The 23,720-nt window shown below is 62.5% G+C and overlaps 1 protein-coding gene across 1 annotated transcript in view; it reads left to right on the top strand.

The window, feature by feature from the left end:
- Window positions 1-23,720, top strand: part of GALNT9 (polypeptide N-acetylgalactosaminyltransferase 9) — a 79,888-nt gene that overhangs the window by 24,322 nt on the left and 31,846 nt on the right. The window contains exons 2-5 of the mRNA XM_036108753.2: window positions 1,938-2,118; window positions 17,020-17,186; window positions 18,917-19,091; window positions 22,683-22,880. Coding sequence (XP_035964646.1) covers window positions 1,938-2,118; window positions 17,020-17,186; window positions 18,917-19,091; window positions 22,683-22,880 — 721 coding nt within the window. The remainder of the gene's footprint in view (window positions 1-1,937; window positions 2,119-17,019; window positions 17,187-18,916; window positions 19,092-22,682; window positions 22,881-23,720) is intronic.

Below are 23,720 nucleotides of genomic sequence, written 5' to 3'. Positions count from 1 at the left end.
GTCCGGCGCGTGCGGGCACAGCCAGCAAAAGCCCGTCCTTTGCAGACTGGGGCTCGCCCAGGACACCCCAACTCTGCCTTTTCATAGCTTTCCGCCCCGTCGGGAGGTTCTCACACGGGCGTGTCTCACTTTGACAAGCCAGAAAGTGACGTGAAGCAGCCCCGTGAGTTCTCAGGACCTGACCCCGCACAAGCTGGGTCCTCCGTCTTCTCCAGCCCTGTCCGCCCCACCCGGAAACCAGCCCCCTCGGCGTCCCCCAACCCTCAGGCCCCAGCCCGTCCGGAACCCACCCCAGGCCCCGCCCCCCAACCCGCCCGGACCCCGGACCCACCCCACTCCGGGGTCCCCCACCCCGGGCCCTCATGCCCCCAGCTCCCCGCCCCCCGCGCGCAGCTCCCATCCTCAGGCCCCATCCCCTGGCACTCACGCCCTAGGGCTTCCCCCTTGCCCCTACCCTCTCCAGAACCCACCCCCAGGCCCCACCCCCCGGGCCCTCAAGCCCCCGCCCCCACCCCCTCCAAAACCCACCCCCAGGCCCCCATGCCCGCAGCCTCAGGCCCCACCCCCTCCGGAACTCCCCCCAAACCAACCTCCAGCCCCCACCCTCCGGGGCTCCCCTCCTACCCCCACACCCTGGTCCCCACCCCAGGTCCCACCCCACTCCGGGTCCCCCCAACCCCGGGGTCCACCCCCTCAAGCCCCCACCCTGGGCAGCAGAGCTCCCTGGGGGGCCCGGCGGTGATCAGCGCCAACTGCTGTCCCCTCAGGTTTGGGGGCGCATCTGCCTTTGGGAGGCCGCTATTTACAGACTTTCCAAAGTGGAAAATGCCGCACAGACGTTTAAAAATAGCATGATTATATATGTATTTTTGCAATATTAAAATAAGCGGAAATGATTTATGTGTCATGCAATTTTTCAATTTTACATTCAATGTGTGTCCTGCGGTCCTACATAAATACCAACACAGGTTTGCCGGTTCAAGATGGAATATTCCAGAAAACTCTGAGGCCCATGCGCCCTGGGCTCCCCTCCTGCGCCGGGACTGTAAGCGGGGCAGCAGCGCAGGCGAATGAGAAGGGGCTTGCGTTTCCCGGGGCGGGACATCCGCTCCGCGAGGCCGTGGGGGAGGGGGTGGGTGGGGTGGGGGCGTCGGGGGCAGGGCTGGCCGTCCGTGGGGTTTGTTTTGCAGCGTGAGGCCAGTACAGCTTGGATTTCGGTTTGCGCCCCTCAGTGCGCGGCCTTCTTGTTTCATTAGCGTAACAAACCTAAGGGGGTGGATGGCGCAGAGAAGAGCCCCCTCTGCCCGCGTGCCCAGGAGTCTGCTTGGGGGGCGCACCAGCCAGGCGGGGCCCATCCCGCCTTTCCGAGGGTTGGACTACGGTGCCCTGGGGCCCCACTCCCGGAGCCAGCGTGCCCCAGAGTCACCCGTCCCAGAGAGAGCCAGAGTGCTGTCCCCACGCGCTTCTCTGGCACACGGGACCACTTAGAGGAACGTTCCGGAAGAACAGGCCCCAGGCCTGGCCTTCCCAGGCAGCCCGCGTGCACAGGTGCTTCCTCTCCTGCCTGTCTCCCAGGTCTGCTCCGTCCCTCTCCACCCTCTGAGGCAGGGCCCTGCGGCGCCATGTCCTCTGTGTCGGGCACTGCGGGGCTCCCGGGGGACTGCGGGCTCACACTCCAGGTGGTGTCCCACTGTGGCCGTGCAATGACGTCAGAAAGACCAACAGCCTCGAGGGTCAGGGAGCAGGTGGGCAACTAATTTGCATTCTTAAAGTGAACTTATTTTTATTGAAAAAAAAATGTTAATTAATAGACTTTCCTTGAATTCCCAGAGTTGGGTCTGGAAGAAAGTGGTGGCTGGCCGAGGCTGGGGCCGGGCTGGGGAGGGCAGGAGGGTCGGGGGCCTGCCTGACCGCCCCCCTTTCCCGTTTCCCGCTAGGCCTCGCCAAGCCCATCGGCCTGGTGGAGGGCCCCGGGGGCCTGGGCCAGGGCGGCATGGCGGCCACGCTGCGGGAGGACAGCCGGGAGACGGAGAGCAAGTACGAGGAATACGGGTACAACGCGCAGCTCAGCGACCGCATCTCCCTGGACAGGACCATCCCGGACTACAGGCCCAAAAAGTGAGTACGTGGCACGCCTCGCAGGCGCCCCCAGGCCCAGCCCCCGCGCTGTGGGCTCCAGGAGCGCGGACGTGCGGGCAGGCACCCCGGGCACAGTGCGCCCGCCCTGCACCACTCTGGTGTCTCTGCTGTCGGTGGGTCGCGGGCGTCCTGTCCACGCAGACGTGTGCAGGCCCGAGAGCCGGGCTGCGCCTTGCCGCCGCTCCACACAAGGACACGGGTGAAGCGCGCTGGGACCGCGGGGCTCACTCGCTCGCGTGGCGCCCCCCATCTAAAGCTGTCTGCCATCCGTCCCGAACCCCTGGCCCTCCCGCCCCCAGCCTGCCGCCGGCTGTGGCCTTGCCTCGTGGCCGGCTCTGCAAGCGTTGCATCCTGTGTGGAAGCTCATTAGGTACCTTGGCGGGGGTGAAAGGTGAACAAAATGCCATATTCAGCGGGCATCATTCCTTGAGTAGGTCCCTCCAGGCGGGCACGTGGGCTGGAAAGGAAAGGCAAGCTTGGCCGGGCTCCTCTCTGGCTCTGCTTGCGGAAAGCCTGGGGCGGGGGGGGGGGGACCCTGGGCGCTGGAGGGGCCCTCAGCACTGGGGCCGGGGCCGGGCGGGTGGGCGAGGGGCAGGGCCGGCCCTGCAGCAAACCACGGGGACAGTGGCGGGGGTGGGGGGCGTTTTTAGAGTGTGTGTGAGACTGTGTTTGGGAAGTGGTCCTGGGAGCGGAGCGGGAGGGCCGGCCCGAGGAGGAAGCGTGAGCAGGTGCATCATGGGAGCGGTACGGGTGGGGTACACTTGCGGGCGGGATGCCCCAGGAGGCCAGGCAGCGGGAGCTCACTGCAGACCCCCTGCTCTGCAGGCATCGCTCCCCAGACCAAGGGGTGAGGTGCCCCGGGCGGGTCTCCCGAGTGAGCCATGGCTGCCCGGAGTGCGCCTCCCTGCGGCCTAACCCGGGGTTCCCTTCACCCTGTGCCTTGGGAATGGACAGTAGGTGCGGCCTGTTCCCTGGACGGCACGGGGCCGCGGTGAGAGGCCACTGTCCGCCTCTCCTGTTCTGCTTGGGACTTCATCCCAGAGGAATTCCCCTTTGTCCCGGCAGACCCCGAGCACACGCGCCACACGAAAGAACGCTGCTTTATTTTATGGGTACCATCGAAGAGGCTTTCCTTTCATGAGATGGAATAAAGATTCCTTTCCTGAGTAAAAAATGTGGTTGGGTATAAAACAGGCCAATTTGAAGAAACATGCTAAATGAATAATGCAGGTGATGTCTAGATGTGACAAAGTCATGGACACGGGCTTGAGTGGCTCAGGTTCGGGACGTGCCAGTCTGTGCTCTAAGGGTCTGTGTGCACACGTGTGTGCATGCGTGTGCATGTGTGTGCGCACGTGTGTGCACGTGTGTGGGTGTGCGTGGCAGTTTCTGAGCGCTCCCCAGCGTGCCCTGACCTTTGGAGGGTGACCTCAATAAGGTTCCTTCAGCGACTGGAGTTGAGTTCTTGTCTCTGGGCTTCTGGGCGCCGCGGTGCCTTCCAGAGACCCCCCAGGACCACCCCAGGCTCAGTGACTCACTGAAGGGACTCACAGCCTGGGCAGTGCTGTTTTACTCCTGCTGGGGTTTGTCGAAGGACAGAATGACATCATGGAGAAGAGTGCAGAGGGCAGGGCGGGGGGAGCAGGCGGGAGGGACCCTCCCAGCCACGGCGGCACCCTGTGGAGTATGGCAACGGGGGGCCCACTTCAGCCCTGCTGTCCAGGGTTTTGGTGGCCGACCGACCTTCGTCCCCAGCCCCCAGAGGTCAGGCTCACACTGTGGCTCAGGCTCCAGCATGGACCGCACTGCAGTGTAGACTATCCGCGTGGCCCAAGGCCCCACAGAACCAAGGACTCTGGGGTCGGGCGCAGTGTCCCAGGGACTCAGAAGTCACCTCCCGGGAGCTGGCAAGGGCCAGACCTTTCCTGTGCAGGGAGGGTGTCTATGGACAAGCCAGGCCTGCTGTGTTAACCCCTTCCTGAGGATTTGATGAGTGTGACATGCACAGGCCCCCCACCCCTTGCGTGTGAGGATGACGAACTAGAAACCAGAGAGAAGCTCTTCCGAGCCCTTGCTGTCCCGCCAGTCTCCTGGGCCTCTCTGGACTTGCTGCCCTCCCCCAGTGGACGGCGTCGTGGGGCTTAGTCATGTGGTGACAGCCTGCGTGTGACCTTGGCTTCGAACACGGGCCCCAGCCATCCTGGGGGAGACCCAGACCCTGCGCAGCTCAGCAAGTGGGGTGCCCGATGGTTGCCCTGGGGCTTATTTAGGACCGGTGTGCTGCAGAGCACTGCCCGCGGACCAGCGCTGACCCCGTAGCAGGTGACTTGGCAGGCGAGTGGCGCCCACCTCCCATAAGCTCACGGGGTCCAGAGCTCTGGGCCTCTCGATGTCCAGCCGTTGCCAGCCCTGGCTGGGGGCAGGGCTCTCCTGGCGGCCCTGCTGCATCTTCTGCGTCAGAGCGCTGCACTTATAGAACAGATGAGAGTGTGTGTCATAGATGCTGTTGTTTGCCTCCCTGAAATCTGGTGCTCTTTCTTTGGGCGCCCCGCTCGCACATGGGAACCCGTGGAAACTTTCCGTTCCAGCTGCAGGGCAGGGCACATGACTCAGGATTAAGGCAATTAGAGCATTATGTCCACCAGCCTCAGCCCCTAGCTCAGGGCTGTCATGTGGTCTGGGCGCAGTCCAATCAGACTGCATGTTGGAATTATCTGAGGTCACTGGGGAAAAAAATCAGGCTTTTCAGCCAAAGTGAAACTGGAGTAATGGGAACCTGGGAGCTGCACCATCTTACCATTATGAGGGGAAAGCTTAGAGTTCCCACAGCCCACCCATGGACCCAAGGAAAAACCCAGTGCAGGGTGTGGCAGAGCTAGGAGGTGGGGAGGAATCAGGTTCCAGCGCCATAGTAGCAGCACCTGGATCCAGCTGTTCCTGAAGCCAACATTGCAATAAATTATAAATAAATGGAAAGTCCTCTAGGCTCTGTAGTAAATTAACATACACACACACATATATTTTTAAATCTTTTGCTCAAGCATTTGGATTCTATTTCTTGCTTCTTAATGGGCTCTCCGTGCTCGGGCACATCCCTGCACACCCCTGAGTCCTCAGAGCACTTTATGAGACTGAGACCCAGCCTCCTTCCCTCGCGTGGTAGAGGCTCCCTCTTTAGGAAGGCTCCGTCTGCCCAAATAAAACCCGACAGGAGTGATCAGTTCCCTGTCAGCCTCATGTTACGGAAGACATCAGGGCGAGCTTTGAAAGAGCCGACGTTTACAATAGGCCTTAATTGATAGAAACCTGATTTACAGACACTGATTGGAAGGGGCACAGCTCTCTGCCTCCTTGAAACAGAGAATGTGGGTTCCATTTTGTTACATGTTTATTTATATCCATTTCTTTCCCAAAAAGAAACGGGGAGGATTTGATGAGTGTGACATGCACAGGCCCCCCACCCCTTGCGTGTGAGGATGACGAACTAGAAACCAGAGAGAAGCTCTTCCGAGCCCTTGCTGTCCCGCCAGTCTCCTGAGCCTCTCTGGACTTGCTGCCCTCCCCCAGTGGACGGCGTCGTGGGGCTTAGTCATGTGGTGACAGCCTGCGTGTGACCTTGGCTTCGAACACGGGCCCCAGCCATCCTGGGGGAGACCCAGACCCTGCGCAGCTCAGCAAGTGGGGTGCCCGATGGTTGCCCTGGGGCTTATTTAGGACCGGTGTGCTGCAGAGCACTGCCCGCGGACCAGCGCTGACCCCGTAGCAGCACTGTGAGGACGGACGGTGCCCACGTTTTGCAGACGAGGAAGCCGAGGCAGGAAGGGTCAAGTACCCGGTTTGGGCCCATGGGCCATAGTTTGCTGAGCCCTGCTGTGTCACGTGCATTTCCCCCCCAGAATCTCACCTTCTCCACATAAGCCAAATATGGAAGGGAGACTGTCTTCTAGAATCTGCCCCCTCCCCTGCCGCAAGGGGTGGACTCTGTGTCCCTCCCCTACATTGAATGGGCCTTGTGGCAGGTCGTCCAATAGAGGAGGGCAGAGGTGATGCGGTGGGGCTTCCAAGGCCTCCACCCTGCCCAGCCCAGCACTGGCCCTGGCCCGTGAACCGCCACAGAAGCAGTCTGCCTGTCCTGCAGCCGCCATGTTGGGAGGAAGCCCAAACATGCCCATTCCCAGTGCCGGGGGACAGGCCCGAGAGCACGCAGGGAGAGACATGCCAGTTGGGGCCAGCTGGCTGCACCCCCGTGGCCCCGTTCCAGCCCACCTGACGGCCCAGGCCCAGGACCACCAGTGGAGGCCTTCCAGGAGCTGGGATGGGGACTCAGGTCAGGGTTGCTGTGACCAGGAGCTGGGCTGGAGGTAGTCCCGCAGTTGTTGGTGATGAGCCCGCAGGAGGAAGGCCGGGATGGGCCACTGCAGAATGCTGACCTCTCGGTTTGCGACGCCAGTGGGTGTCTGTGGGAGCCTTTGTGTGGGGGAGCCACACCTGGCGCTTAGTAGGCCCTCAGCAAATACCTGTGGCTGACTAACTGGATAAATACGCAAATACAAGTTCCGTCTATGCCCATCTTAAGCTTTCAGATTTTGATTCCCTAAACGGCCTTAATCCCTGTGGAGCCCACCCGTCCAATGAGAAATGGTCTTGTGTTGGATTCTGACAGGTGCAGCCACTAGAAACACACATGGGATGTGGGTGTGCGTGTGCATGTGCGCGTGTGTGTGTCTGCATGTGTGCATGTGTTAGTGCGTGCACGTGCGTGTGTGTTGATGTGTGTGCACGCATGTGTCTGCTTGTGCATGCTTGTGTTTGTGTGTTCACATGTGTGCACGTGTGTAAGTGTGCATGTTGATGTGTGCATGCATGTGTCTGCTTGTGCATGCTTGTGTTTGTGTGTGTTCACGTGTGTGCACGCGTGTGTAAGTGTGCGTGTTGTGTGTGCATGCATACGTCTACTTGTGCATGCTTGTGTTTGTGTGTGTTCACGTGTGTTCACGCGTGTGTAAGTGTGCATGTTGTGTGCACGCATGTGTCTGCGCGTGCATGTGTGTTCACGTGTGTGCACATGCGTGTTCACATGCGTGCGCGTGTGTGCCTGCCCCGACCGACAATTCTGTCCACTCTCAAACCAAAGTTCTCACTCGCTTTCTCGCATTAGATACATTATTGATTTCCCTTTGTCTGGAGGTAGGTAGCTTTTCTAATTAAGCAGCAGCTTTAATTATGCCACAAAGCACATAACATAGATCTTGATTACTAAGACTGGCCCACAGGATAATAAAAGGGAGACTGGCAAATCCAAATTAAACAGGATCATAAAAACGAGTGGCCGAGCCTGAGCCTGTCCTACATCATGTGCAGTAATGTCCCCCCTGCTACATGTTTGCAGAGACTTCGTGCATATTAACTGTCTGCGCCGTGAACAGCTTGGCTGTCCGCTCCAGTAAGTCAGATCAAGGGGACGGCGTGAGAGAGGCCTCGAGTCCGTTATCTCGTGCCAGGGCCCGGCTCCTCATGCCTCCTGTGTTTAGGGTCTGTCAGAGCAGGCAGGTGTCTCAGACAAGGAGATGGGAAACTGGGGTGTCATCACGGAAGCGTGTGGGGTGGGTGGGTCTTGTGTTCAGGGAGAGGCCCCGTGGTTTCTTTACTCACCAGGGAGCACCGAACTGCAGCCTCAGTGGTGTCCTGACCGGGCGGTCCGTTCTAGCAGGTGACACCCTTCCCTTCGGCCCGCCCTGGAGCCTTCGGTCTGTGCCCAGGAGGGAGGTGTCTATGGGGAGGGAGGGATCCCCGGGGAGGTTGGGCGGGGGGGGGGCTCGAGCCTGCTGCAGCCAGACAGGAAGGGCAGAGCCTGCCTGCCCCCTGGCTCCCTCGCAGCTGGGGATTTGTTGGGATGCGGGCAGAGCCCACTTCACCCCAAGCTCTGGAGCCTGTCGGGGGGGGAGGGCTGTGTCCACCCTCAGAGGCCCTGTGGGGCCGCAGGGGCTGACGGCCAGCAGAAGAGCCCCACTCTGAGCTGGACCCTGGCCCATGGCGGGTCAGTGACCGCAGGGATGCGGAGGGAGAGCCTGGAGAAGCTGGTGGTCACAGGCCCCGGAGATTGTGCACCTGGGCCCTGAAGGCCCAGGCCGCCGATGGCCCAGCAATTCGTGGCAGTCAGGGCCACCCCTGCAGCCTGCTCACTCCACCGGGTGCATGAAGGCCTCCGGGCTGCCAGACGGTGACCAGGCCTTTTGGCATTCGGGGCAGTGACCTCGCAACCCCTGAGACGGTCCCGCTTGGTCTGTGTGAGGCGGGGTGTGGCAGGGGTCCCCTACATCCGTGCCCTGGTCCTGGCGTGTGGGGGTCTGTGTGCGGGTCTGCCAGGCTCTGAGGTCCGAGGGTGGAGTGCATGCCCGTACGTCCGTGAATACACGGTGAGGTGAGTCTGTGCCCCACGGCGGGGGATGCGGGCTGCGTCTTGGCCTGTGGCCTTGTCTCTGTGAAGACAGGTGGGGACAGGTGAGCCGCAGCTGTTTTCCCTGTGCACGTCCGGGTACGTGTGCGCCCTTAGCTCCGCAAGCAGGCACCTCGGATAAACACGAGCCCTGATGTCTTCCTGGGCCGTCTGCTCTGCGGGGAGATGCTGTGTGTGCATGTAGTGGTGTGTACGTGTTTGCGTGTGTGTGCGTGTGCACCCGTGCACGTGCAAGCAAATGTTTCTGGGAGGCCTTGCAGCCAGCTGCCTGGATGGACAGATGGACTCAGGGCTTGCCGCACGTGTCTGCTCCGTGCCGTTTCCTGGGGGGCCGCTCTGCCTCTGGGCCCCCGAGTCCTGCCTCGGCCTCCTCTGCCGTCCGGCCAGTGGGAAGGCCCAGCAGAGGTGTGGCCTCGCTCGTCAAGGATCCGTGACTGTGGACGTTCCTGCGAGGGTGGAGCGTGTCACCCACAGCGGGCAGGTGCCGCCACCAGGAAGGCGTCCACAGAGAAGCAGAAATGCTCGCCGGGTGACGTGCCTCCAAGAGCCTGTGGGCGGCTGTTTCCAGAAACATCCGTCCTGCCCTCGGAAGGTGCAGCCTCCAGGTCCACGCTGAGCCCCAGACCCGGCGCCTCCGGCGGGAGATAGATGTGTGTCCTGTCGTCAGCCGCGGAGCTCGCCGCTGCCCCAGGAGGGGTGCCGCCTCTCCGTCCTGCGATTATTTCTCCAGCGGCACAAAGGGCGTCCCCATAAATTTCCATTAGTGTCGCTGCTGTGGCCCTGTTTCCTGTGAGGCCAGCCGGGATGTGCCTGCCACGTGCCCTAACCGAGACCTTGGAAGAGGCTTTCAAGAGCCTCGTAACCACCCCTGCTCCTCTGTGGGTTTATAAATCCTCTTAGAAACGTCCCTGCGGTTGAGGATTTCTGCTGCTCCGGCTCCGGGTGGGGAACGCGAAGTCTGAGCCGGAGCTGCTCTTGCACAGAGCTCAGCCCCCCGCTAGCGGTCCACCCGCGCGTCGGCAGGAAGCACCCACTGTGTGCCCCGCACATTCCCCCGCTGCTAGCTGCATCGTTAACGGTGTTAACGGACTCGGGGGCAGGAATTCAGATGGGGTGCATGGGGGTGGCCTCTCTGAGCAGGACCTTCTGGACTCAGCTGGGGGTGTGGTGTCGGGGGCCCTCAATGGCTGGGAGCCCGGTGGCGGGGCTGGGGGTTGTCACGCCTGTGGATGCCGACCTCCAGCTGTCCACGAGAGCACCCCTGTGTGGCAGTCGGATTGCCTCCGCGGTACCTCGGGGCCCCCAAAAGAAAGGCTTTCTGCTCTTCATGACTCTGCTCAGAGGCACGTGGCCTCGCTTCGCCGCGCTCTGTGGGTGGAGGTGGCTGTGGCGGGAGGGTCCCAGCTGAGGAGCGCAGGGGTGCGGCCTGCTGCTGCAGCCTCTTTGGGAAGCATGGTGGCCACTGCACCTATTTGAGACCGTGCATCATAGTGTTTAGGTACATGGGCTGGATGACACCCCAGGGAGGAGTGGGGTCCCCCTAAAGAGAGTGGATGTCCTCTGTCAGTGACAACAATGTCAGATGAAAACCCCAACAACTCAGCTAGATGCGGCTGCACAGTGAAGGGACTCCTGACCTCACGTGACCAGCAGGCTGCAGTCAGGGTCCCGAGTCGTTCAACTGGCAGCGGCTGATGGCGTCAGGGGCCCCAGCTCTCCCCAGTTCTCTGCTCTGCCTCATCCATCCTCATGGTCACAACATGGCTGCGGCAGCTCCCAGTATCACATCCTCACACACTCCCGAAGGGCTGAACAAATAGGTTCCTGCATCTTGTCTGTTCTCAAGAACAGAGGAACCTTCCCAAAGGCCCTGCAGACCCCTCCTCGTGTGCCCTGGGCTGTCTGCCCATCTGCCCTGTGAGCTGTGAGAGGCAGGGATGCTTGTCTGCTCCTCTCAGGAGCTTGTGGTGTTTGGTCTGCTCGGTCTCTGGCCTCTCAGGATTGTGGGGACACCCGTCTCAGATCCTGGGGGGCTGGCTGAGAATTCAGCTGACGGGTTGGCGGGTGGCCCTCTCCCTGACCCCCTGGAGCCGAGGCCCAGAGCTGGGATTGTCTGTGTCCTGGTGGAGGGCAGGGTTAGGATGAAGCCCTGTTGCCGAGGGAACCCCAGCTCCCACGGATGGAGCCTTCTTGAGACGGGCGGCGGTCAGACGCATGGCCGTGAGCACCTGAGCCGAGCCCGCTGGCTCCTGCTGAGGGAGAAGCTCACCGCGTGTGCGGGCAGAGTTCTCCCGCCACACCACGAGCTCGGGCGGTGTGCATTCCAAGGCCGGCGCCGGATCAGGACCCCTTCATCACATGTGGCAGAAGATCCATCTCAAACTGGCTTAAGCTGGAACGAGAGATGGGGTGGGGGTGGGGCACGGAGAGCGGGGGGGCCGTGATGGCCACCGCGGGGAGGGTGGAAGCGCAGGTGGCCGGGTCCCCAAGCCGCACAGTCCCGAGAGCGGCCACAGCCCAGCGGCAGAAAGAGCTGGGTGGGAGGGCCGCCTGCCTCAGGTGGCGTGCGGCCACGCCCCAGCACCGCGGCCTGTCCCCTGGGGTGGGGCCGGGTTAGCGGAGAGCCTTCCCTGGTAACAGCCCTTTCCATCGGCCCTGGGTTGAACACACACTGTCTAACGGGGAAGGGGAGTGCATTATGAGTAAAAGAGGTTATTTAATGCAGATTTGTGCTGGGCCAAAATGAACCCTACACATTGCACTGTTTCTAATTCCAACAACTTAGAAGCTGCACGCGTTCCCGGTGGGGTGACTTGCCAGGTGCCGATGAGCGCCGTGGACAAAGATGGCCTCACCCTGCCCGGAAGGGGTGTCTGGGAAAGGCCCCCGCGCTCTGGGAAGTGCTAACTTAAACGTCCCACAGCAGGTGGACAGCCCAGTTGTCTGTATGGCGCCTGCAGGGGTCAGCCCGTGGAACCACATGGCTGTGGACCGGGGCGCCCGAAGCCCAGGACTGCGCGCCCCCTCGCCGCTGCCCGCTCAAGCCCCTGGACGGCAGTCAGGCCCATGGTGTGCTGTCTGTGGTCCTTGGGGGGCCAGCGTCTCTGCTCTGTGACAGGGGCTCAGCCTGGGCTGCCTTGGAGGGGTGCTGTGGTGAGCGGGCAAGCACGGGGAGGGGCCGGCGAGGGCAGGCAGAGTCTTGTTGATGTGCCCACTGGCACTGGCGTCCCCAGGGCTCTCTACCGTGAGTGGGGCTCACACGGGGAGCACCGCATGCCCGGCCCGGCCACCCAGTATGGAGATGTGAAGGAGGCCCCGAGCCATCCTGGTGTTCCCTTCCTGTATGGGGGCAAGGCTCACCCTCCACTTGCATGGAGCCCACTGTCCCCATGGGGGACACAGTCCTGGGCAGTGGCGCCATCCCTTCTGCCCCCAGACCCTCCCATCTTTTCTCCCTTTCTTCCTCCCTAAGCGAACCCCAAATCCAGCTGGGCTCAGGCCCATATTAAGGCTGCATGTCCTGCATCCCTCGCAGGGGGTCGAGCCGTGGCCAGTGGGACATATGTGGACGTGGGGAACATGCGCCTGGTGGGGAGGGCATGACCTTTCCCTCCTTCCCTGCTTCCTGCGGTGGAACTGGGGCTGCCAGTGCAGACAGGCTTGGGGACCCCACGCTTGGCACAGTGACGAGGCAGAAGGGCCTGGCCACTAACACCCCAGCCTCCAGCCGCCCCAAACCACATCTCCAAAAGTGCACAGACACAGAAACCAGCATCCGCTTTGTTTGTATCACTCCTGTGTCCCCCCAGCTGTCCCCGCAGCTGTGCTCCCCCCGGGCTGTGCTCCCCGAGGCTGTTTCCCTAGTATGTCCCCTCAGCCATGCTTCCCCAGGCTGTCCCCCAGTGTGTCCCCACAGCTGTGCCCCCCTGGGCTGTCCCCACAGCCATGCCCCACCCCCCCAGGCTGTCCCCCAGCTGGGCTCCCCCCAGGGATCCCCCCCAGCCACGCTCAGACACATTTGGGTGTTACTGGGCTCAGGGAGGGGACAGCCCGGCGCGGAGATGAAGCCAGCTTGCTCTCTGTCACATCCAGAGTTACACATGTCCGTGTCTGCCAAGCTCTGTAGAAATGTATCCCGTGTTCTACAATCATGCTGACCGCAGTTGATGCACTATTTTTACAAAGCGTCGGGACAGCACCAGATCCCATAATAGACGTGACCCTGTCGATTTTCTAGTCCCCAAGTGGGACTTGCTCTTGCTGGAAGAACTAAGTGAGAAGAATCTCAAGAAGCAACATCACTTTGTGTGAAGAATTCCTTCTAGACCATGGTTTCTGAGGCAGAGATGGAAAGATGGAGAGATTATCTGCCACAGCACAGAGGGCCCGGCACGGAATCCAGGCTCAGAACCAAATTCATGAAAAACGACTGGGCTTAAATTATTCAGGGAACTGGCCTAACCCAGCAAGACGTGTGTCCAGGCTGTGGAGAGCTGAGCTGGGAACACCGGCCTGCTTTGTCAGTTAGAAACTCGGGGGCATGTTGTCTGGGCCCAGGGAGTGGTGCCCCGGACACGGGCTCCCTGTGGACTCCCCGTCTGGGTCCTGCCTCTCCCATGAGTTCCATACGGACCGTTTCCCTTCGTGGCCCCTGGGGCATCAGGCAGCGCAGGTCTGTGATGGCACCCTGCTCGCTCCTTGGTCCTCCCCCTCCCGTGTTTGAGCAGAGACCACATCTGACCCGGGCCCTCTGCCCCTGCTCCTCACACTTGCTGGGGCGCAGCCCCCACGACCCCCCAGTGCACCTCGTTCCTGGTTGCCCCCGGCAGAGATGAATGGGATGGACTCTCACCCCCAAAACACCCCTAGACTTGGCGTTTCCTCGACGCCGGCCGTTCTCGGATCTGCCTGATGGGACAGGTGCCCGAAGACCCGTAGTCGTGACCAGGCGAGCCGACCTCGGATGGGGTAGTGCTTGTGCAGGCCTCGCGCAGGTCCGCCCGCAGACCCGGCCCTGACTCCGACCTCCCTCTGCCCTTTGTCCTTACGGGCACCTGTCGTTGGAGTTGGGGCCACCCCGAAGGCCAGCATGTTTTTCACCTTGAGATCCGGGACATAGGAACACCCGCAAAGTCCCTGTTTCCCAAGGTCACCTTTGCGGGCTCTCTTGTGGAGGAGGGCGACACCTTTCAACCCACAGCCAAGGGAGGGCTCTTCAAAGTGGAGGCCCTCGAACACACCACTAGCCCAGCGGACACTCTTATCTGCAGGAGAACAGAAGGAAAGGCGGGGGACAGAGTCTCCACTGCGGGGCCGGGCCGTCAGGGTCCCCCGCCTTCCCGGCGACCAGCTGCCGGTCCTCGGCTGAGGTCCTCGCGAAGCCCCCTCCCGACTCCCAGACTCAAGAAGTGACGTAATCCACGGGTAAGCCAATCAGAGCGCCCCATCTCCTCGGGCCACCGTGATTGGTCCACGGCAGGGCGCGCTGTCCAATCAGAGCCAAGGAGACGTACCGTGCTTTCCCACCTGTGCTGGGAACTGGACTGCCCTCCCCAGAGCATCGCCCAGCCCGAGGAAGGCGTGGAGCGAGAAAAGGCCCTGGGTCCTGCCGACATCTTGAGCCCCCGGCCCATTGGGCCCGAAGGCACACACCCCTGGACTTCTCACCGAGGCCGGCCAGTGAGTCCCCTGCACCACTCACGTTGTTCCTGCCTGATGGACCTGCGGAGCAGAGAATGGAGAGTGTATCCGGACGGTTCTATTGCCCTGCTTTCCCGGGAGCCTGTGCTCTCCCCAGAGTGGCCGGCAGCTTGGGAGCTCTGTGTCTGAGTCAGGAACCAGCAGGGGCCTGAGCTTGCACAAAGAGCATTTTCCATCTGTTGAAGGCGGCGTGTCTCTAAGGTGAGTGGCTGCCATGACCCCTAGGGTGAAGCGCAGGTGGCCTGGCAGGAACGTCTACATCACGTGGAAGGTCATGAGAACAGGCACCTCGCACGGGCCACCCGTGTCCAGCTGCTGCCTCCTCCAATGCCACACCATAATAAATCCCGGGGACTCATGGCCAGAGCTGCAGGGGGGAGGCCAGCCGCGTGTGTGTCTGCATTGTGGAGGGTGGAAAGGGGCTGAGTGTCCACTGCGGCAGGGGACGCTGCCCTCCACAGCCTGCCATGCCCCCACAGCCCGCCTCACCAGCACAGCCTATTTCTCTTCATGCCCAGTGCACCCCACCTGCTGGTTCTTTGTCCCCTCGTCCTCCACATGGCTGGTTCCTCTGTTCTTTGGGTCTGTTACAGGCTGAACTGTGTCCCCCCAGGTTCATACATGGGAGCCCTGACCCCCACACCTCAGGATGTGACTGTGTGGGGAGACAGGGCCTTACAGAGGTGACAGGTGGAGTGGGGTCCCCCGGGTGGGCCTGCCCCCTACGACTGAGTCCCCGCGGAGAGCAGAGCAGGGTGCAGACACGCACAGGGCACGACCACTGAGGACACGGTGGGAAAGTGGGAAGACCGTGTCTGCACACCGAGGGGAGACCTTGGGAGGAGCCGGCCCTGCTGCCCCTGGATCTGGACTCCCCACCTCCAGACTGAGGAGCGCACTTGTGTGGCTTAGACCATCCCGTCTGTGGTGTTTGCTCTGCAGCCGAGCTGAGCAGGGCAGGGCTAAACTCACTGCCAGGTTGCTCACGGCTCTTCCCTGGCTACCTGGTCTAGAGATGGCCCCAGGGTCCCCACCCACGGCCCTGTTTTGTCCCTGCCTCCACCCCTTCCTCTGTGAAATCATGCTGCCGTGTCCACTGTTCTTGTCTGGGCGCCACCGTGAGGCCAGAGACACTAGCACGCAGCCCCTAACACTGGGCTAGGAGGGGCTCACCGGCGCTGTCCTGTGCACGCTAGGGCAGCACCTGGCCCTGGGCGCGGCGGATGGCTGGGGTTCAAAGCCCATCTGCACTCACTCTGTAGGAGGGGAGTTGGCCCTTTGGAGCAGAGCTGTGAGTGTGAGTATGTGTGTGAGGGTGAGCATGTGTGTGATTGTGTGGGTGTGAGAGCGTGAGTGTGAGCATGTGTGTTAGTGTGTGTGAGTGAGTGGGTGTGAGCACATGTGTGAGTGTGAGCATGTGTGTGAGTGTGAGCATGTGTGTGATTGGGTGTGAGAGCGTGAGTGAGCATGTGTGTGATTGTGTGGGTGTGAGCATGAGTGTGAGCATGTGTGTGATTGTGTAGGTGTATGTGTGTGAGTGCGCATGAGCATGCGAGTGTGTAAGCATGTGTGTGTGAGTGAGCATGTGTGTGATTCTGTGGGTGTGAGCGTGAGTGTGAGCAGGTGTGAGAGTGAGTATGAGCATGTGTGTGATTGGGTGTGAGAGAGTGAGCGTGAGCATGCATGTGAGTGTGTAAGCATGTGTGAGTGTATGTGTGTGATTCTGTGGGTGTGAGAGGATGAGTGAGAGTGAGTGTGAGCATGTGTGAGTGTGAGCATGTGTGTGAGAGTGCGTGGGTGTGAGCGTGTGGGTGTGAGAGCGTGTGTGTCTAGCCAAGTCCAGTGGCCTCTGCCATCTTAAGGAAAGATTTGGTGAGTTTATGTTTATTGTGGCAGCAAACGTTCGTGGACTCCTCCAGGTGTATCTTCGTATTTCCTTTACTCTTCTTTCCTCTTTTTTCCATCACCTTATTTTTGACTGTTTGCTAAGTTCCTGTTCATCTCCCTTTGCCCCCTGATGAATCTATTCCATCACGTTATTACACCAACAGCCCGTTGCCTTCTGCGGGCTCCTTAGCAAACATGCATCATTTAATTACATTGAAGAACCGGACATCCCTCACCCCTCGCTCAGCCCCCATGACCAGCCCCTATGCCCATCCTCTGCAACGAGACCCCTGGGAGAACCGCACATCCCCCCCGTGTGCCCCTCAGTCCTTAGGTTTAGCCGAGGCTGTTACCTTCAGCCCCGATGATGAGGCCGTCCCTGCAGACTTCACGTCCACTGCAACAGCCTTCAGCTGACGTTGGCCCGGCCCCCCTGCAGCCCATTGCCCACTACCCGGGCAACACCTGGGACACAGGGCTCACTGTAGATGCTACCCCACAGCCCCCCACTGTGCACGTCCACTGCAGATGGAACCAGGTGTTGACGGCGCTGGGCTCAGGGCTGGGCTCAGGGCTGGGCCCCACCCACCACCCACCACCCACCACCCACCACCGGGCCACAGCCTGACATGACCGCCATTCCCTGACTTTCAGCAAGGATGCAGTGAGCTGAGGCTCGGAGCACATGAGCCCATGGCTTCTGATGGATGCAATCACTGAGTCTGGGCGTTCCTCCCACGGCCTTGTTGTTGCTCTTCCGCTGGTTGTAAGATTTAGAACCAGCTGAGCGGGCACGCCCCACACTGACCGCTGACCGCGAACCGTGTCTCCTGCAGGTGCCGACAGGTGACCCATGCCGCCGACCTGCCCCAGATCTCCGTGGTCTTCATCTTTGTCAATGAGGCCCTCTCCGTCATCCTGCGCTCCGTGCACAGTGTGGTCAACCGCACGCCCTCGCGGCTCCTCAAGGAGGTCATCCTGGTGGACGACAACAGTGACAGTGGTAGGTGGGGGCAGTGGGGCACCCCCACAGCGCAAGCGTGCTGGAGCTGGGGGCCGGAGCCTGGAGTCGGTGGGCCAGGCTGCACACCCGGGAGGTTCCAGGCCAGAGTCCTCCCCACCTCTCGCGGCTCTGGGGACTGTTGGCGTCCTTTGTGCTCGGCTGGGGTTGCATCCCTCCCCCCTGTATGTCTCCTCTTGTACGGACACCTGTTGTTGGACTAGGCCCACCCTAAATCCAGGGGGATTTCATCTCAAGATCCTTAACCGGTTACATCCACAAAGACCCTACTTTGAAATAAGGTCCCATTCTGAGGCTGTGGGTGGACTTGAATTTGGGGGCTCAATTCATCCCCTACAGATGTCACCCAGAAAAGCCCAGGCAGGCTGAGTTCCCCTATCTGCTGATCATACCTCTTGCTTCTTGCCAGTGACAGGGGTGGGGGCTCCCGTGAGGGTCTGCTGCGGTGGAGCTGGGCTGGCACTCACAGCGGGGACCCTGGGCACATCCCACACCCACCAGGCACGGAGGGCTCACAGCCCCTGCCAGGGGTCCAGAGGTGCCTGGGCACCAGCCGAGCCAGGAGCCTGAACCCACCGTGGGCGGCCCCCAGACTGAGGTCCCGTGGGCTCCTCATCCTGGCCTCTCCTCCGCACCTCAGCAGGGAGGGAAGTGGAGGACATTTGGGGGATACCTCCGGAGCCCTCTAAGGGCGGGATGTGCCATGTCCAACCCAGGGTCGGTCTGGAGGTCTACGCTGCAGGGCCCGAGCTGACGCATGAAAGGAGCGAGGGTTGGGTGGCCACCTTCTCTGGAAAGGGCAGGATGGGGCTGGAGGCTGTTCCTGGGAAGGACCGGTGGCCGTCCCTGGCTCCCAGGGACAGGTGGCTTCCGCCGGCAGGTTGCGGGGGGACGCCCCGCCCAGCCACCTGGAGAGACCCCACTGCCTCTCTTCTCCGCCGGCCCTGATCTGCTGTAGATGCGCCTGTTTGGGTGCACATTCGGTCTGTGGTGCGTCCTCAAGTCCCTCCTGGTTTTTCACCTGTGCCTTCACTGAGTTTTTAGTGATTTATGGAGCTGAAATTCTCAGAACATAAAATTAGCCATTTAAAACATCAGTGCTCAGTTCAAGGGCATGAAGCACACACACTGTTGTGCAGCCATCCCCACTGTCCGTCTGCAGGGGAGAGGCCGGGTCCCCGGGGAGTGTTTCCATCTTCCCAACCTGGAGGTCTGTCCCCACTAAATGCTCCCCCAGCCCCTGGCACCCTCACCCTGCCCGCTGTCTTATGAAGGTGGCGTCTGTCGGGGCCTCAGAGAAGTGGGATCACACCGCATCCTCAGTTGTAGTGGGTGTCACGGCTGAATACCCCACGGCGTGGACTGACCACGTGTGCTCGCTGTGCATCCATGTGTGGACTTCCTTCTTCACAGGGAAGGAACTCGGTCCTGGGGTCTCCTGTCTTCGTGACACACGTCTCTGTCCACTCAGTCCCATTTGTCTGGTTTTGTCTGTCGTCCCCCCGACTGGAGGGCCAGCCTCACGGGGCGGGGTCTTGTCGCCCCGCGGTCTCCCCAGCCCCTTGAAGCATGTCCGGCTGCAGGTGCCCTTCAATGGCTGTGGAGTACGGGCCCAGGGCACACAGCGCCCCAGCCTGCCCACACCGACCTGGGGCGACCTCAGGGCCCTTTCGGGGCGCAGGCGTGCTGAGGCATCTCTGTGTCCCCTGCAGTGGAGCTCAAAGCCAGCCTGGACCAGTATGTCAACAGGCGGTACCCGGGCCTGGTGAAGATCGTCCGCAACAACCGCAGGGAAGGCTTGATCCGGGCGCGGCTGCAGGGCTGGAAAGTGGCCACGGCCCCCGTGGTCGGCTTCTTCGACGCCCACGTGGAGTTTGGCACGGGCTGGTGAGAGTGGGGCGCGGGGGGCAGAGCTGGGGGTGGGGCTGGCTTCGGGGACTCCCTGCAGGGGCCAGCAAAAGATGAGCCTGGGGCCCGGGGCATCCGAGTCCAGCCTGGGGCTTCTCACGCCCAGCTCCTGGGCCGGAAGCCGCTCGGGAGGCGCAGACCGCAGGATGTTATGTGTCCAGCAGGTCACAGCACAGAGCGAGCATGTGCGCGTGGCCTCCAACCAGGGCACACACACAGCTGTGGGGCACTTGCCGCGTGCACGTGCCGCCCGCGGGGTCCCGATCCGCTGCTTGCAGCCCAAGCCCCCAGCACCAGTTGGAAGCAATTTCTTGTCCTGGGGGGCCCTCTCGTCCACCGTGCAGGGGCAAAGTGGGCCTGTAACGAGACACCTGCAGGGGGACGTGGCCAGGGAGTGGCGGGGATACACGGTGACTCAGGAGCGGGTGTGCAGGATGACCTAGCGTTGTGACCCCGCACCCAGCACCCCAGCAGGAAGGCGGGGGCTCCAGCCCTGGGCTCGTGCTTGCCCTGCAGGCCGATGCTCCGTGTGGCCTCTGGGCCAGCAGCCCCTGTGGGCTGCAGGAAGTGCAGGTCTGCGTGGCCTAGGGTCTGCAGCGTGGGGCCCGGGGTCCTGGCGCATGCCGAGGATAGAGCCTGGGCCCCCTGGAAGCTTCCTCCAGCTCTGAAGCAGCCTTAAGAATGGTGTCAGTTGCCCAGCCAGTCGAGGGGGAGGCCGGGTCCCCGGGGAGTGTCGGACCCAGGGCTGGTCCTGGCGCCTCTGTCCAGACCCCGCCGTCCAGACGCAGAGGGGGCGCTGATATCCTCAGAGCCCGTGTCCAAGGACGCCTTGACCGAATAGCAGGACATGCTTCCGAGTTTTCTGGAAAGCGCCGGCCGTTCCCTTAACTTCTCTGATGGCTGCACGTGGGGGGTGCCCTGTGCAGATGAGCCAGGGATATATCGTGGGCGGGGAGGGGGCGGGGGCTGCGATCCCGCGGCAACGCTGTAGGTAAGGGAACGGGTCGCGGCGGGACGTCCCACTTGCCAGCATGGTGCGGGCGGGGGAGGGCGAGGCGCGCCCATGTCCTCGTCTTCAGGTGGGATGCTGGGAGCGTGCACGGGGTGCGGGCTGTTGCCGGGACTGCGTGAGAGACTGGCGCCTGGCTCCAGGCCCTCGGGGTTGGATCAGTACTTGGGATGGCAGACCGGGCCCCCAGGGGACAGCCGGGTTTGAGGTGGCCTGGGAGCTGAGCGGACGCTTTGGACACATGCGTGTGCCTGGGAGCGGCCTGTGGGCAGAAGGAGGGTTGACCTGGCGTATCAGCGTCCCGGGGCTCTGACCACACAACCCGGGTGGCTCTAAACAACAGAAACTACTCTCGTTTCTGGGGCCCGAAGTCCACTGAGGGGACACCGGTGTCAGTCGAGCCACACCCCCCAGAGGCGCCCGGGGTGTCCTTCCTTGTCTCCTCCAGCCTCCGGGGTCTGCGGCGTCCCTGGGCTGTGGCCACAGCCCTGCAGCCTCTGTCCTCCCCCCGCTTTTCCACCGAGTGTCCGTGACTCTCCTCTTCTGTTTCTTGGTGTGTGTGTGTGGGGGGGTCCTCGTCGTTGGCCTTAGGGCCAGCCACATAATCCAGGTTAAAGCTGCAGTGGGTGGGTCTGCAGGGGCCACAGCGAGCAGGGGCGGCCCACAGTGCCCACCCGCGGAGCCGCAGGGAGAAGTTGGCTCACGGGGGCGGCTTGCCCCATTTCAGTAGAAACTAAAACTCACGATTTTTGTATCAAATCTCCCAACGCATATTTTTAAACGCTGAGAAGTCTAACGTAAGACATTCCCTGGGATACCAGCCACAGGAAACGAGGGGTCGGCGGTGGCGGCTCCGACTGAGGACTGGTGGCCTGGCGCGGTCCTGAGTCTGCGCGGTCCCTGTGCATGGTTCCCGCGTCCCCAGCTGGTCTGCGAGGGTCTGGCCCCCCCGGGTCTCCAAGGTCGTGGTTTCCCTCCAGCTACCGCTGGCTCCAGCAGGGGCTCGGCGTCTCCTAGTGGAGCCTTCTCCTTCCCCACTCCTGGAGGGTCTCAGCTGCCCCAGCACCACGCGCTTGTCACGAGGGTCGGTTCTGTCCCCGCACGCTTGGCAGAGATGCGAGTTTCTTCTGCTCGGCTTCCCCTCCTGGCCCCCGTTTCTCTCCGCTCTGCCACCCTCGTGAGACAGCCCTTCTTCTCGAGAACCACAGTGTGTATCACCTTGTATCCTTCATTACGGATCACTGCCTGCCCCCACCAGGGTCACTCCACGGGGCTGTGTAGGCTGCGCACTGCACAACCGCACTTGGTAGTGGTTCCTCCCTCGGGCATTTGGAAGCCGTCTGGGAGAGGCGCGAGTCTGTCACTCCAAATGCAATTTTAAACGAGTGTAACTTTCATTTTCACGACCGAAAACCCAGTTATCCATCTGCAAATAGCCCTCCCCTCCCAGAGCAGCCCCCACAGGGATGCTGCCTCATTAGCAGATGTGGCATTTACAGAGGGCTCTCCATCTCTGGGTGCTTTACGAACAGTAATTAATTAATCCTCCTCGTGAAGCTGAAAAGCAGGTAAATACCAGGCTGTTGCTCAGCAGGATGGGGAAGAGGATGGGCCACGAGGCAGATGTCGCCAGGTGGGACCAGAGGACCTGCCCCCGTGGCTCCCCCCCCTCCCCGCGGCTCCCGGCCTCTCTGCGGCTCCTGGTCACGCGGGCAGCGGGCGGCCCATGGCCACAGCTGAACTCCAGCTCAGAGGCCGGGCTTCTCGTCGTGTCTCGTCCTTGCGGGGGATGGGGCACGTCCAAGGGCGAAGCCGCACCTGCTTCCCCGTGGACTCGCCGCACAGTCTGCAACTCACGCTGCTGTCCAGAGAGGTCCCCCGAGAGCCCGCGTCCTCGGGCTCCTCTGCTCGCTGGCTTCACCATGTCCGCTGCCCCCACTTCTCCACTCCAGGCTCACATCCCAGGGCCTCAGCGCTGGCCGCGCCCTCCCCATCCCCCTGACACCCACCGGCCCCCCACCTCCTCCTGCTCGTTGCCCAGGGCAACCTACACTGATGCCCTGTTTAAAACTGCAACCCCAAGTCGGCCTTACCTTGCTCTCTTTCCCGCAGGATACCGGTCACCTTCTAACACACCTTCCCTTATATGTTAATGGCTGCCCGCCCACCCTCTCAGGGCCACTGCGTACGGCTGTGTAGGTTGCACACTGCACAACAGTACCCAGTAGCCTCTCTCGTCCTTCCAACAGACCATAAGCTCTCTGAGGCATGGATGTTCTTTTTAAGTTTATGGAAGTATTCCAGTTTGTTAGACCAGGGCGTGGCACATAATCGGTCCTCAAATTAGGGCCTGTGAGGGGGTGTACCTTCCACAGGAGCAGGGAAGGAGGGGCAGGGAGTGGGATCCGAGCCGGAAGGGGAGGGCGAGGCCCCGCGGCAGGCTGGCGGTCTCGCTGGCCTCCCGACGCCACCCTGCCTGTCGCGGCGGGCCCCTCCTGGGGGCGCAGGCTGCGGGGTCCCCGCGCCCCTGCCCTTCCTCACGGGCGTGCGCCCCCCCGCAGGGCCGAGCCCGCGCTCTCGCGGATCCGGGAGGACCGCCGGCGCATCGTGCTGCCGGCCATCGACAACATCAAGTACGACACGTTCGAGCTGCAGCAGTACGCCAGCGCGGCGCACGGCTACAACTGGGGGCTCTGGTGCATGTACATCATCCCGCCCCAGGACTGGCTGGACCGCGGGGACGAGGCCGCGCCCATCCGGTGAGCACGCCGGGGGCGCTGGGGGGCGGGCGCTGGGGGGCGGGCGCTGGGGGGCGGGCGCTGGGGGCGGGCGCTGGGGGGCGGGCCCTGCGAGGGCGGGCCCTGCGAGGGCGGGCCCTGGGGGCGGGCGCTGGGGGGTGGGCCCTGGGGGGCGGGCCCTGCGGGGGCGGGCCCTGGGGGGCGGGGCGCTGGGGGGCGGGCCTTGGGGGGCGGGCCCGGGCGGTGCCGGGGGGGGGCCCTGAGGGGCGGGCGCTGGGGGGCGGGAGCTGGGGGGCGGGGCCCTGGGGGGCGGGCGCTGGGGGGCGGGCCTTGGGGGGCGGGCGCTGGGGGGCGGGCCCTGGGGGGCGGGCGCTGGGGGGCGGGCCCGGGCGGCGGGGGGCGGGGCGCCCGCTGCGGGGGCGGGGCTTGGGGCCGGCGGCGCGTGGCGGGACTGCTGACCAGTGGGGGGCGCACAGCAGGGGTGCACGCGCAGGGAGGAGGAGCCAGGGGAAGCTGCGCGAGACAGACTGGAGCGGCCGCCCCGTGGGAGCCGCGGGCGTGGGCCGCGGGACCGAGAGCCCAACAGAGACCCCACAGCTGTCCTCAAACGCACGTATTTAAATCGGTTCCTAAACGTGAAAACAGATTTTTACATGTTAAAAATACACAGATCCCGCACCTTTGGGGAGGTGGGAAGGCCCACACTCTCACAAGGCGGCCATCGCCCGAATTGAGAAGGGGCTGCGTCTGAACAGGCGTGGGCCTCCAGCGGCCGCAGTCACCACCGCTCCCCGTCGCCCCCAGATCCTCTGCCACCTGCTGATCCCTGTCCATCATCAGCTCCGGTCTGCAGCCCCGTCT

This window comes from Halichoerus grypus, chromosome 13, assembly GCF_964656455.1.
Source record: "Halichoerus grypus chromosome 13, mHalGry1.hap1.1, whole genome shotgun sequence".
NCBI lineage: Eukaryota > Metazoa > Chordata > Mammalia > Carnivora > Phocidae > Halichoerus > Halichoerus grypus.
Note: the sequence above shows the minus strand (reverse complement) of the source record. Positions and strands in the feature narration are given on the sequence as shown.